Genomic DNA, 14720 nt, shown 5'->3' with positions numbered 1-14720 from the left:
AAGCTACACTCTATTCTTCATGCTATATAATGTTGGTTGAAGGTTTCAACAATTTGAAGCCAGTTAATCTGAACCTGGGAAAAACTCCTAATTGAAAAAGGAATGATCATACTGCCGTTGAAAAATTATGCTGGTGTGTACAGAAGGCACTCTGTGGCAGGGAGATGAAAGTTTGGGTGTTTCAAACACTTGAAGTCTTGGAAGCTTGACTTCAAAAAATCTGTAATATATAAAACTTTTTCAGATGCCTCTTATTCATGTGCCTGTAGCTTGTGGTTCAATCCATAAAAGTCTTTATATTTTCCCAACCCAATAAAATTTAAAAATATTCATGTGAACAGAAGAGCAGGCCCAAGAAGAGGATGTTCATTGAGACATAACTTCTATTCCTTGTTATTAGCTGTCTCTGAAACACATGGAAAAAATTAATTTAGCAATTAATTGAAGGTATAACTTGATATTCACTAAATCTGATAGGAACTCAAAGTGAAAGTTTCCTGGAAGTATCACAGAATGAAGGGGATATCTGCTCTTCTCCCAGATCTGTAAGAATGTTCTGTGTGGACATAAAAACAACCACTGGTTCCTCTTTCCCTATCCCATCATACACAGTTACAGTTCCTGTCATAGACTTTAACATCACCTCTGTGAGTCACTGCTACAGTCTTGAGCTCCTCCTCACCCTGCTGCCTTTTCTCTTAACAACTTTGAAACCACTACATCCTTCCAGTCAGATTTGACACAGAGGCAGGCATTTCATGGACAGCAAACCCTAAGTAAGGACAAGAGACAAAGGGCACCAATTGAAGTGCCCTTTTAAATACAAGATTTTTTTTTTTTTTCTGTAAGGACAGTTAAGTTATGGGAATAGGCTGCACACAATTGTCGTAGACATCTTTTTCACTAAAATCTTTTCTTTAGGATTTTTTCTTTCTGGGAAGCTGAGGCCCCAGAAACAAGATGTAAACAAGAGATTGTCTGCTTCTGTGGAATGCAACAAGTCAGTTCTGGATTGGCCCAGATTGAGTGTTTAGAAATAATAGCCAATCCACAACTGAGCTCTCTCGGACACAGTCCGAGAGAGCAAGGTTTGTTATTCATTCTTTACTTTCTATTCTTAGGTAGCTAGCAGCTTCTGGAAACTCTCCTTTTCTTTTTCTTTTAGTATAGTTATAATAGATGTTTATATCATAACTTAATAAATCAAGCCTTCTGATCATAGAGCCCATCTTGTCTCTTCCTTCACCCCGAAAACCTTGTGGCCAACCGGCGACACACAATTGATGGAGTCTCCACCCCTGGGGATTCAAAACCCAGCAGGACAACCTGTTCCTGCTTGAGCAGGACTAGACAAGCTCCAGAGGTATTTTTCTACCTCAGTTATTCCATGACACAGTATGGCTGAGGAACTGTGTCCAGCCCCTGAAGCTGCTGTTGGCCATCAGCAGCTGAGAAGCTCTGGGGCTCACTCGATAGCTAAAAGACTGTGCCCAAGGGGGTGATTGGCTGAAATCACAGTGTCTGGCCATCCCAGCTCAAAGTACTCCTTTCCCAGCTAGAAGACTCAGCAAATGAGAATGTGGGACTTCATCACACTGAGTTGTGGTGTTCCATGAGGGTAAGGAACACAGGAAAGGTGAGAAAATTTGCATGGGAATGAAGGTGACCAATCAAAGCCATCCAACTGCAGTGATTCTCGGTGACTAAGAAGATTGTTAATATAACATGAAAAAAGCCAACTCCCTTTGATGGTGTCAAATTCAACACACTTAGCATGTTACTGCACATTCCCTTGTTCTTAGGTAGACATCAGTTACCTTTAGAGCCCTATTTTTAATTTTTTTTTAACTAGGATCAGCTTGTATCCTCTTCGTCATACTCTCCTAGAGACAAAGCTGTGAATGTTTTTGATGTCTCTCAAAGTAAGAATTTTTCCATTCCCTTAAGCAGTCTTGCTTTCCTGCCCAGAATCTTGCTTTATTTCTCCAATATCCTTTCAAGATGGAAGAATTGCTCCCTTACACAACAGAATCCCAGGTTTAAATGATCAGTATTCCCTTCTTAGCATTGTTTGCTCCTCTTGCCTGCAGCTCTTCTCTGAGCTGGGTCAGTGCACTCCCATCATCTGAAATGCATTACAGACAGAGAAGTAGGGCTGCGCTTTCTGCTCCCTTACAAAACTGTTGGGGAGAATACTGTCAAAGCAGGCAAATGCAGGAAGAATTTCAATAAAGCTGTAATCATCACTGTGTGAAATTTCTGGAAATGTTGAAGGCCAAGTTGGATGGAGTCCTGACCAACCTGATCTAATGGGTGGCATCCCTGCCCATGGCAGGAGGGTTGAAACTAGGTGATGATTAAGGTCCATTCCAACCCAAGCCTTTCTATGATTCTCTTACTCTTCAGGAGGAGGAAGATATTCTTTGAGGTTTCCTAGAATCAAGTTGAGTGTTTTGCTGAATTCACAGCACAGAGAGTTGATTCTTTGCAAAAGCATAGGAGCTTTTAAAAAAGAACATCATTTCCCTTAGCCCTCTGGTGGGAGCATAAGCAGCAGTGCAACAGCTGGCTTGCCTTAAGGCTGTGACACATCCTAGCATTGGGAAGGAACCAAGGACTGCTCACCCCAGGTGCAAGAGGTGAGCAGTCTTTAGAAGTCTAGAAAGACATGAAAGACATGGTGTAAGGTATCTGCCACCCTTTCTGCTGAAGCTGTTCCCCTCTGAATTACAGAAATACCTGTTAGCCCAGAGAGATTTTGAGCATGACCAAGTACGCCACTGATTAGGAGGGAGGGGAGAGGGAGAAGGTAATTCCAGCTATTGCAATAACATTTGCTAGGAGAAGGGGGAAGCTGCATTGCCTGCTTATCCTTTTCCACATTCCAGCAATACCATAGGGTAACCTGTGGCGGTGGAATCACCATCCCTGGAGATGTTCAAAAAACGTGTGAATGCAGCACTTAGGAACAAGATTTAGTGATGGACCTGGCAGGGCTGAATTAACAGATGGACTCAATGGTCTTTTCCAACCTAAATTATTCTGTGATTCTAATTCTGCCTTCTGGGGCATGTGAGCCGCTTACATGATAGACTCACGTGTGAGGTTCTTAGTGACTGTGGAGGAAGAAGAAGAAATAACTTTTGTAGCAAGACAGTGGTGACAGAATTTTGACCATAATCTCAAAGTCTGCCAGAGGGATAATCTTATCACCTTTAATTTTTCTCTTTACTGGTGTGACAGTTTTCCAGAGGAACTTTATTTGGCCTGTGACTTTTCCTTCCCACCATGTGACTGAATATGCTGTGTAATGTGCTTTCATCACAGCACCACCCTGCTGATTTCAGCTGATAAGGAGAACAAGGGGATCTAAAATGACTGGCACAGAATGGAAATCACAAAGCAGCATTAAGGCTTAGCTTACAAAGAAAGCCTGCAAATAATAATAAGCAGAGTCATGACTTTAACAAAGGTTTTTTATTTTCCAAGACTGCATGTTACAGTCTATCATTCTTCCCAAACTGGGAAAAGTTATCACTGATAAGGCTCATGTATTATATAAAGATGACCCATGTAAAAAGCATGACTTCCAACTGGTTGCTTCCAAAAATGTCTTTTACTGTAAAGTATTTTTGACTCTCTTGTGTAAAAATGCAGATAGCAGCTGTATGCCTACAGGGGAATAACAAGATATGCTCAATAAGGACAGGACAGTCTTTGCTGTCTCTTAAACAATAACCCATGTGGTCCTTCCCTCCTCTGTCAACATACCTATCTCTGTCGCTGCTGCACTATCCACAGCTTCTCCTGTTTCTTCTTCTTTTGTTTCAGGCCCTTCACTTACTGTCTCACTGAGCAGCTCAGTTTCCACCTGTTCTCCCGTCTCACCTGGGAATGGTAACCATGGAGATCAAATTAGGATCCACTAAAAAAAGCACCAAGTGTCCCAGCTTCTTTCTGTAAACCTGATTTTGTTTTGTAAGCTCTCCAATGCCCGTTATCAAGGTACCCCCTGAATGAACCCAGAGAGAACAAACACAAAAACACTTTTCATCATCCAGCTGAAATATGGTTGCCTCATGCTCATGAGGTTCTCCTAATGCTTTCACAAAATCCCCTTGATGCTGTATCCAAAGGAAATAATGAGTATATTTCTGCTCAAATTATTTTTTCCTGGACTTTATTTCATAGATGTGCAGTTTTATTTGCAATTGGAAAAGAAACAGAAATAGAAAACATGGTTAACATGCAAGTCTGGCTGAAACCCTGTTTTCCCAGGGAAGCTGCTGCCTAACTCATTTCCTCCCATAGCTATGGAAGCACAAAGGGAAAGCAACACAAATGCTAAGTATCATATGTACCATAGCATCAAAATAGAAAATCCCTTCTTCATCAGAAGAGAGGAAGAGAGTGCACACAAGTTAGGGTATTCCTTCTACCTTGGAAATAATAGGAGCAAAACTCTTTTCCCCAAAAGCTTCATTCACTTGCCCTGCACACATCACTTGGTGCTAGAGGCCCCACAACTCATCTTCAGAGAGACAGACAACTATAAACATGTTTCCACTGATGAGATGTGACAGCACAAGGCCCAGGGTGTGCTGCTCTGCCTCTGGCCCTGCCCTGAGGCTTACAAAGAGTGAATAATGAAATTGGAGTTTGCAGCTGGGCAGGATGTGTGTTTAACAGGTGAGCAACCTGTCATTTACTGCTTACATAAAACAAGACTTTATTCCAAAGGATAGATGATTATGTAGAGGACAAAATTCTTTCATGGAGAGACACAGGAGAGAACAAAGCACTCCAACAACCATGCTCAGCTACAAAGGATGAGCAAAGACTGAGATTCATAGAGCCAGTTCAGAGACAAGCAGCACAAAGCCACAGGAGTAGTGGCAGTGTGTGTTACCGGCTCTGGAATTCACACGGATCAGTCCTCCTGCACCTCGCACTTCTGCAAGGCCAAAGTGGAGTGAGGATGTCTCCCTGGAGAGAAATACTCTTCATGTGCTTCACCTGCTTGTTCCCTGAAGAAGAGCTACCCCAGGAATGCATGTGATTCCTTACTGAGCGACTTTGTATCTTTTAGGAGAAATTTGATTCCTCCTGTGAAGTGTTCGTCATCTGCAAGTGCAGTCCATGTCCTCTGGGCACTAGCTCAAGGAGGAGCATAGCCTGCAATTTCCAGGAAGGAGCACACCTCCTGCTAAAGGTCCCTCCACAGCACATGGAAATCCCATCACCTCAGACACCACTGCTTCCTCACACAGCCTCTCTCCCCACCCAGTCATCTCCAAGCATTGGTGCAAAAACAGTCCTATAACTCTCCACTACTGCTTCTATTCTGCTTGTCTTGTAGCCAAGCTTCAAGGACACACGGGACATGCCAAGTGTGCATCAAAGAGATGCTTTTTCTTCTACATCCAGCTTTATGTGTGCAAGGACAGGTGACATAATTAATAATTAGTACAATTGACATAATTAATAATTAGTAATTTAAATATAATTTAATATTTAGTACATATGACTAAGTAATTGGGCTGTGCAAGTATTAAGGAATGTGTCTGAGCTACCCAGAGATACAATGTTTTAAATGAGGTGTATAGTGGGATATTTTACCTGCTAAGAACAAAAAGGACATGAAAGTAAATAAAAGAGGTGGAAATGCTGATTAATTTATTACAGCTTGGACTTGTAAATCCGAGGCTTCCCCAGCCACATTCTTCTATGCTTCACATTGTACAGACTCCCTGGACCAAATTCTGACTTCAGAAGCTCATTTGAGGCTCTTAGTAAAGCCAAGAGGACCCACACAGAAGTCCCTGGAGGTAAATTTTGCTCTCCTGAATTTATGAAAGCACAAATATTACCCTCAACGAGGTGCTCCTCTTCAGTAACATGTACTTTCTCGACGACTTCGGCTAGAGAGCTGTCACTGCCCTCTACCAGCCCACTGTCCTCTGCTGGTTCTGGAGATAGTGCCCCAGCATCTTCTGCTGGTGCTGGCGGTGAAGGGCCCCTGCTCTCCTCTCGCCACACAGAGGGCAGCTCGGAGCTCTCCTCCTCTCCTGCAGACAGCGGCTCGGTGCCCTCTGGCTCCTCCCTTTTACTGACCGACTCTGTCTGCCCCTCCACGTCCAGGAGCGTGGCTGAAGCCTCCTCTCCCGGCAGCTGCTCGCCTGGGCTGCTCTCCTCCGAGGCAAGGCTCACACGCTCTGCTGGCTCCGGCTGGGCTTGGTCAGCTGCAGTTCCATGGGCATCTGCAGTCAGGGTGTTTGCACCTGAGGATGCTTTTAGTTACAGCAGGGCAAGGAAAGGAAAAAGAGAATTACAGATAATTGGTGAATGGGCACATAAGCTGGATGACAACTAAACCCACAGTGAACCACACAAGCAGTACCTGACAAAGAGCTCCCTCCTGGCTAGGGAAAACACTCCCTCACAGGTCTGCTGCACATATCCACGCATATCCAGTAGAGGATGGTGCTGCTCTTACATTAAAAATAAGTTTTCATTTGATGCATGTAATACATTTTTATATGAAGAGAGAAGTCTTGTTTGCAAGTCAATGTTCTATTACATTTTCCCTTTTGAATCTGCAGTGTGCAGGTGGTTTGCTGGTGGTGGGACACTGCAAGGAAGCATCTTTTCCTACCCTAAACCAAGCACAGCATCAATGTGGGGAGTGTGAGGGAGCTGCTGTCCTGGGCTGTGTGTGAGGAGTTCTGGTGGTACCTGCAGGTGGACTGAATACAACCCCTGAGAACCCAGAGGATGAGCAGTGCTCACCTCATAAAACAAAAACCACTTTGTCTGTCTTTTTCAGTGCTGAATTACCATTCATACTATGATTTGTCTTACAAAAAAATCAGCAACAGGAAGCCTAAACAAATTAAAACTTCCACTTCTTTCATTTTTCATCAACTTATTGGCTAGCAAAGCAATGGGGTTTGGCAGAAAAAAATTTATGAATAAAGAACTGACAAAATTACTTTGACAGGTATTTAAGGATAAAAGCTGAAGACTCAAAATGAGCTACACCTACCTATCAGACTGACTTACTAACATTTTAATGAAATTCAGTTTGACAGGATCTTGTACTTAACCTTTTCCTAAGGAATGTCAGGATGAAACCCCTGGTAATTCAAGCATGAAATCTGTTTATATAGTAATTACAAAACTGGAAAAACTGTATTTTCTGAGAAAATTATGATTGCAGTGTCAAAGCCAGTAAGCAGAACCATATGATACTGTTCACAGATGAACACATCGACACATGTTCATATAGACATAGATGAACACAAAAAAAAGTAGTACACCCTGCTCTTAAAACATCTGCTTGCATACTGCTGCCCTTAAAGCAAGTTTACAGTTCTTTTAAGACATTCAAACAAAACAGCTCTCCAGCAAGTGTCACCTCATCACCATGTGCCTACAGACCCAGGGAAGGATGGCTAAGCCAGAAGAAGAGCAAGAACTGAGAATCTGGACTGTTGAGACAGACAGAAGGCAATTTCAACTATGAGACAGATAAAATGATAAAATCTCATTTGTCCCAGGAACTGTCAAATCATCCAAGTTCCAAACAACCCCTCCAAATCCACAGTGGTATGGCAATTTATAATGCAACTCCAACCACAGGAGGCAAACTCAGCTATGGATCTCTGACAACAGACCCCCCCAGGGCAAGACTCTGCCTCTGACAGCTGCCAGGGGCAGGGGGAAGGGCAGAGGGTCCCAGCACACGGGGCTCAGTGTCAATCTGTCAGTGGAATTCCTCTGTCAACCTGTTCAAGCCCCTTTTCAATCTGTTTACACTCAGTCTCCACTATACCCAATGGGATGAGGGCTGCAGCCCACTTACACCCCCTGTAAAACACATCTTGGCTGGTTTTAAGCCTGCTGCTGGTCATTTCATCAAGTGGCAGTTCTTGCATTATGAGAAACAGCAAATATACTTCCCTGGTTGCTTTCTCTAGATCTCTACCCCACCTTGTCTCCCAAGGACTCCTTTTCCTAAAACGAAGCTCAAGGTGAAACAGATACCAAATCAGAATAATATTGAGTAAATGTTAAACTTAAGCTACTCTAAGCAGTGATTAAAAAAGTAATGTATGCTCAGAGACCAGAAATTTGATGTTTTCACATTTTTATTTTTCATCCCTTTAGACACTTTTCACACCTTCACCTTGCTCAATGCCAGATGGAGAGAGATCATTTAAAGCCTACAGGCAGAAACAAATGAGCCATGAAAATTAGCATGTTATAGAGAGTTTTAATTCATGTTAGCAGTAAAAGAAACAATTCAAATGTATTATTACTAAGAATCTCCTGCAGCTGCTATAAGCATCAGCCCTATAACTTCCAGCTAGCCCTCTCTACATCAAAATGTTTTATATAAATTGGATTATAAAATACTGCCATGCAACACAAGATTTGCACTGCTGGAAATCCTGGAAGCGTTCCTGTGCTCTCATCTGAAATGCAAAGAATTCCCTAATATAGAAAAAATAAATCCTCTCAGTAATCTGTTCAATACCTTTATCCCCAAGAAAAATGAATATCATGTGGCAGGCAGCATTCCTAGGATTCCTTCTAGTTTTGTTTTGTTTTTAAATTTAAAATTTTTATTTCTCCTGCTGAAGACTCTTTTAGCTGGAGAAACAAAGAAAAACACAGTGAATGTATGTGGGCCATGGCTACAGTATTTTCTCTTTGCCTTCTTTCCTTTGGGAAAAGCCTCAAAGTTTTATGAGTTACACATCAATGGAAGAAAATGAAATACATTTTCCTCTATTAACTTATTTAGAGAAAAATAAGAAAATTATCTTTTCTTATTAAATTAGCAAATTGTTAACATATCTGGTTAGTGATTGCCAAATTAATGCAGATCTTCCAGCTGTAATTACAAACTTAATTTCATCCTTGCCATGAAATTAGTGTATGTATTTAGAATATTTCATGACCTATCCTGCCATGAACATGCTTTTATACAGAATAATTAAAATACTCAGAATAAATTACTTCTGCTGTTTCTTTGAGCCTCTCAGTGCTCCTGTGCAGGTATCATTTAGTGGAGGATGGAAAGGCAGAGGAATTGGTTCATTGACCAGGTGACTGAGACAGCAGGTACAGCATAAAGAGGTTTCTCCTGATGCTTTCAGCAGTGTGCTGGTTCTGTGGGGGCACAGACAGTGCTCAGCCCACAACCTGCTCTCCTCTCTGCAGTCACAAGCCACAGCACCACAAGACAACACACAGAATATAAACCCATGCAAAAACCATGGATGCTGCAGGCAGAGCAACAGCAACAGATCGTAACTCAAGAATATAGGAAAGAAATGCAGTAAAATGAAATGCAAACAACTTTTTCGGGTCTGCCTTCGAGATGTATCTTTCTGGAGAGGACAATTCCTGTAACTGCAGCATTCAGGTTCTTACAGAAGTGTTTCCAAACCTTCCTTGGAGCAAAGAGCTAAATATGATGAATACGGAAACAAAGTTCTGTTTAGTTCTACTGAATAGCAAGGATATTCTTATGGAACATCCTGCAAATATTACCTTGCTCACAAAATTAGTCTGCTGTGACTTGAGCCAATTAAAGCCACAGGAACATTGCCGATGCTGCACACTATGTCGGGGTGGATTTTGTAAGAAAAAGGAAGAATAGCGGGGTCAAATATTGCCAGTTCTTTATTCTTTTAAAGAAGGAAAGAAACGGCACTAGACTGGCACGTTACTACACAAAAAAACCAACAGCAGGATGTATCTGGAAATTGAACAAACAAACAAAAAAAGCCTGCGGAGCGGAGTGGAAGGGACTTGGGTATTCATTCAAAAGAAACACCAGTTTCGAAGCCATCACTCACGGGGTGCAGCTCCCTACACGGCGCGGGCAGAATTAAAAGCCGAGGCAAGCCCGACGGGCTCCCGGCCCCGCTTCTGGGGTTTCTGTGGGACTCGCACCCGCGGCGCCTTCCCTGCAACGGGACGGAATGGGACGGGACGGAATGGGACGAGACGGGACAGACGGGACGAGACGGGACAGACGGGACGGGACCACCTGAGCGCAGCGCGGCCCCGCATCCCCGAAGAGCTCTGCGGGCTCCCCCCGCCCGGCTCCCCCGCCCCGCTCACCCGGCAGCGGCGGCGGCTCCTGGGGGCGGCTGCGGGCGCTGCTGGAGCAGCCCATGGCGGGGCCGGCGGGCTCTGCAGCCGCTCCTGACAGCCGGCTCGGCTGGGCTGGGCTGGGCTGGGCTGGGCTGGGCTGGGCTCGGCTCGGCTCGGCTCGGCTCGGAGCGCGGCTGGCGCGGCCCCGGGCTGCACGGACCTGCGGAGCCGGGGGGCGGCCCCGGCGCTGGAGCCTCCCTCGGCGCTCAGCCCTGGCCACCGGCCCCGGGGCGGATTCCTGCGCTGTCAGGGCGCCGCAAGGTGTGAGTGGCAGCCCGAGGGAAGGGACTGCAGGTCCGTGCGCCCCGGAGTTTAACCCTGGGGGTGAGCCCGTAAACCTCGCTAGCAAGCTTCGAGCCACGATAGCACCTAGTAGAGGAGACCCGCAGCCCGGGTAAGAGGGTGCAGGTCTGGGCAGTGGTATTAGACGGACTCGGAGGCCACGCCGATGCTCGGTGGTCCGTGAATGTGGCTGAGCTTGTGAACCTGAGTGTGGGGTGCCTACAGGGAGCCCCAGACCGGACCCGGGGAGGGGAGCAGCAGGGCTGGGTTATCTGCACTGCCTGTATGTGGTTTGGGTATCCCGAGGGGTGGGCTCGTACACACACAGGAACCACAGCCCCGCTGCCAGCCCTCTCTGCACACAGGAACAGCTGCGGGATACACCCGTGGGACTGAGAGGGACAGACAGACAGACCCCTGGGGTCTCAGCAACTCGGAGGCAAAAAGGAATCCCTGGTTTGCAGAGTCCTCTGGGTTCAGAGGCCACATGCAACATCCTTACCATCAGCCTGAAAGGTAAAATAAATATAATATTTTTATATTTGCTTATAGGCAAATCAACAGATGTCCAGGAAAGCTGAGGTGGCCTAAAAACTTCCCAGAGAGTAAAAATGAAGAATCTTTGCCACTCATTTTTTTGCATAAGCAGATAATGTATTTATTCCACCCAAGACATAATTTGATTATGTCAAATTTAGACTAATCATGTGTCCTTCCGAATGAACTTTTTTTATCCACCCAGATATTTATTCAGACAAATCATATTGTATTTGGACATTTGTCCAGGGTTTGTGATGTTCCACAGCCAAGGCAGACCAGTAGTAATAACTCCAATAATTTCCGCAATAGTTTCTCCTTCCTCAGTTTGCATTAATTTTCAGGATGCTTTTAAAAAACAATGGAAAAAATCCACTGTAGGCTCTATGGATTTCTATGTGGCTATATATAAGATTACTATGAGACACTAGACACTGAAGTGCTGGTAACTTTACAATTAGCAAAACATGTTGCTCTGTGACAACAAAAGCAGAAGTGCAACAAGGGGCTTAGCAACTTGAAAATTAATTTCAGAAATATTTAACATTCGTGCTGCTGGTGTGAAATCCTGACTGCTGTGGTGGGAGCCAGGTCAGTTCCCTACACAGCAGGTGGGGATTTCCTGCACAGCACAGATGGAGACAGCCAGGCATCCCACTGCTCTGCTGCCACAGGGAGGAAATAGAAGTGCCTGGGACTCTGAAGCTGAGGAAGCCTGACATGCCAGGAGACGTACCTGATATCCCACCTTTCTTCTGTGACCTTTCAGAGAAGTAAGTAAGGAGCGTGGGCCACCAGGACAGGCTCATCAAACTCTGGGCACTGAGGGAAATAAGAAAGGGAAGCCTACATTCATTTCATTCTCTTGCCTGCAGCGCTTTGTACCTGCTTCCCTCCCTGTCCTAACCAAAGGGTGAGCTGTGCAGAGTGCACCTCCCATCCAGCTTACTGATCCAGCAGAGAAAGGAACTCAGGGTTTGCAAGGGCAGAGCGAGGAGCACGGGTCAGTGTGTGCTGGCAGCAAGGCTCACCGGGGGTGCTCTGTACCTCACGTTCTTTAAACAGGCCTTGGATAGGATACAGAAATAGAAATTAAAACCCAAGGGCCGTTTGGCAGGTGACTCCCACAAACACTAATTAACAATGTCATGGTCTTCCCTCCTCCTGTGTGAAGGAGAAGTTGCATCTTTTGAGCAGGCAGACTGGGCATAACAGGGCCAGTGCTGGAGCTGGGCACGGGCAGGGCCCTGCCGGGGCAGGGCTGCACCGCAGCGTTTCGGCTGGATGGCCACGGCCAGGCCAGGCTTGGACAACACATACCCTCTGCAGAGCACTCAGCACAGACACATCCCCCAGGATAGCTACACACTGCCTGTCTGCCACCCTCCTACCTGCCGGGAGCACGGGATTGCACAGACCTTGTACAGTGCCAAAGAAATTCATGCAAGTGATACTGTGGCTGCAGCATGATGTTGGCAGATGAAAATCCTTGGTAGGTTTTCCATCCTATCCCTTCCCCTCGGCAGGGCACCTCTCCATAGACTCTCTGCCTCTAATCCAAACCACCCAGGTACTGCCCCAACTGAAGGCAGTACCAAAGTAGCTTAAAAAAACCCCAAACCTTTAAGAGCAAATAAACTAAACAATTATATTAAACTAGTTATTTTATTCAGGAACACAAATTGGGAAATTAAAATTAAATGTAAACTATGAGTATTCAGGAATAGCTGTATATCCAGAGGTAAAGCAACAAATACCTATGACCTCTTATATACAATCAGCAATACACTTCCAAAAGCAAACTTCATGAAGATTTCTCTAAGACCCTGATAATTTTTAAGTTCTCCAGGCCAGTACTGTATGACCAAACTCATTGCACTCATTCCAGAGCTCACTAGCTGTAAAGATTTTTGAGTATTTTAGATATTATTCTTAGTGCAGCAATTAAATTTATATCTATTTTCTGATAGTCCCAAATCTTGTTACTTTCCAAATCACAGTGATTTTTCAAAACATGATGTTAATCAAAAGTTTTCTTTTTGATGACTTCTTTTCTCAGCTCTTTGGGTACAGGACGACCAGGGCCTAAACAAGTAATAAAATATCCTAAATTGTTTTTTGTGTCAAGTAATTCAGGCCAAATGTTTCACTGTTTCAAATATTTGTATGTCCATTGAAGGCTGTTCTGTGATGCTGCTTTATGAACTGCAGAGAGCTGCCTTCTGAAACAGCTATTTTTGTTTTGTGTGGGATAGCAATGACCTTGAAACTCAGCTCCTAGTACATGCCTTGTAGTTTTCTGGAAAGGAGGCAATCTGAAGATTTTCTCATCAAACTAATTACTATCTTTAGAAATCTGCACCTGTGGATTTCTGCACAATTTGGCCCTTAAAAATGCAGTTTCTCATTGTACTGGCACTGGATTTAAGCTGGCTACACATATAGGTATAAAATGTATGTATTTATACATGTATATATTTATGTATGTGCACACACACATACTTCTTAGCATGCTTTTAATGGCTGAAAAATCTATCCAGGTCTGCAGATATCCAGGTATTCACAACAGACAGTATTTAACATCAAGGTTTTCCCTGTTCCCTAATGAGATAACCTTTCTGCACTTGACCCATTTTCCTCCTCAACTTCCTTCCTTCCTTCCTTCCTTCCTTCCTTCCTTCCTTCCTTCCTTCCTTCCTTCCTTCCTTCCTTCCTTCCTTCCTTCCTTCCTTCCTTCCTTCCTTCCTTCCTTCCTTCCTTCCTTCCTTCCTTCCTTCCTTCCTTCCTTCCTTCCTTCCTTCCTTCCTTCCTTCCTTCCTTCCTCCCTCCCTCCCTCCCTCCCTCCCTCTTAGTGAAGCTGCTTCAAGGGTGGCTGAAGAAAGGTTTTAATTCAGATCTAGTGGACCTGTGGCTTAGTGTGATTCTAAATTCCCAGTAATCTGAAACAGAGAGCTGCATTCGTCTGCCTGACAATACAGGGGATAGTTCAGTGCATGACCCTGTGAAAATCAGATGAACATGTTTGCATTTGCTATAAATGCAATGACTATCAGAGAACACAATCTGTCACTTTTAATAGCTCTGATGTGCAAAACTAGAGAACAATGGCTGCAGGTGTTCACACAGCATTGTTGTGTAATTGTGCAGAGACTTGACCAGACTATAAATCAAAGCAGGACTGTATTTTTTGCATATTTTCATCCTATTAAAAAATATGCTCTGTTCATATTGGTAAAATGAAGATATAGGCCTAGCTTGTCAGAAGATCAGTCTTCTTTTTTGAATTGAATCTCCTCACTCAGGGCTAGCATGTGACCTGTGACACCTGAAGGGTGGCTGTGGACATGCTGTCTCTCTTGCAGTGGCTTCAGCAGAGGTTACAGTTTGAAATCCCCCCAGTCACACCACACATTTACTGGAGCTTTCCTGGTAACAAGTCCATATAATTATTTAACCTTGAGGTTAAATCCTGTCTATTGTGAATACCTGGATATCTGCAGAGCTGGATAGATTTTCAGCCAGTAAAAGCATGCCAAGAAGTATGTGTGTTTGCACATACATAACATAACAGTACCTCTTACCATCTCAGACACCTGGCAGCTCTGACAAGGAGCAAGTGCTGAGTTCTACACATTGCCTACACACTGTTCTACACATTGCCTACTGACACTCAGGAGAAGGGGCTAGGCAGGGGTACAGCTTCAGATGTTCCTCTGCATCCCTGGCTGCCG

General features: G+C 44.4%; 1 protein-coding gene across 3 annotated transcripts; it reads right to left on the bottom strand.

Annotated features, from left to right (window-relative positions):
• Positions 1-252: 252 nt before the first annotated feature.
• Positions 253-10355, bottom strand: ERICH5 (glutamate rich 5). Of its 3 annotated transcripts, none has more exons than XM_030943535.1 (4): positions 10138-10252; positions 5871-6290; positions 3772-3888; positions 253-406 (listed from the first exon to the last, which is right to left on the bottom strand). In XM_030943535.1, exons 1-4 carry the CDS (start codon positions 10190-10192, stop codon positions 384-386), a joined length of 615 nt encoding a protein of 204 aa, XP_030799395.1. In that variant the 5' UTR covers positions 10193-10252; the 3' UTR covers positions 253-383. The 3 variants fall into 3 exon arrangements, with proteins under 3 accessions (XP_030799395.1, XP_030799393.1, XP_030799396.1); XM_030943533.1 differs by lacking the exon at positions 253-406 and adding an exon at positions 3545-3672; XM_030943536.1 differs by lacking the exons at positions 253-406; positions 3772-3888 and having other exon boundaries at positions 5512-6290; positions 10138-10355.
• Positions 10356-14720: the final 4365 nt, after the last annotated feature.

This window comes from Camarhynchus parvulus, chromosome 2 (genome assembly GCF_901933205.1).
Source record: "Camarhynchus parvulus chromosome 2, STF_HiC, whole genome shotgun sequence".
Classification (NCBI taxonomy): domain Eukaryota; kingdom Metazoa; phylum Chordata; class Aves; order Passeriformes; family Thraupidae; genus Camarhynchus; species Camarhynchus parvulus.
This window is presented reverse-complemented; position numbering and strand designations above follow the sequence as displayed.

Excerpts from the sequence above, each read along its gene's own strand:
- ERICH5 (XM_030943536.1), bottom strand. The coding sequence starts at position 10,192 with ATGGGCTGCTCCAGCAGCGCCCGCAGCCGCCCCCAGGAGCCGCCGCCG. Across the intron at positions 6,291-10,137 it reads GGAGCCGCCGCCGCTGCCGG|CATCCTCAGGTGCAAACACC; the intron begins GTGAGCGGGGCG and ends TGTAACTAAAAG.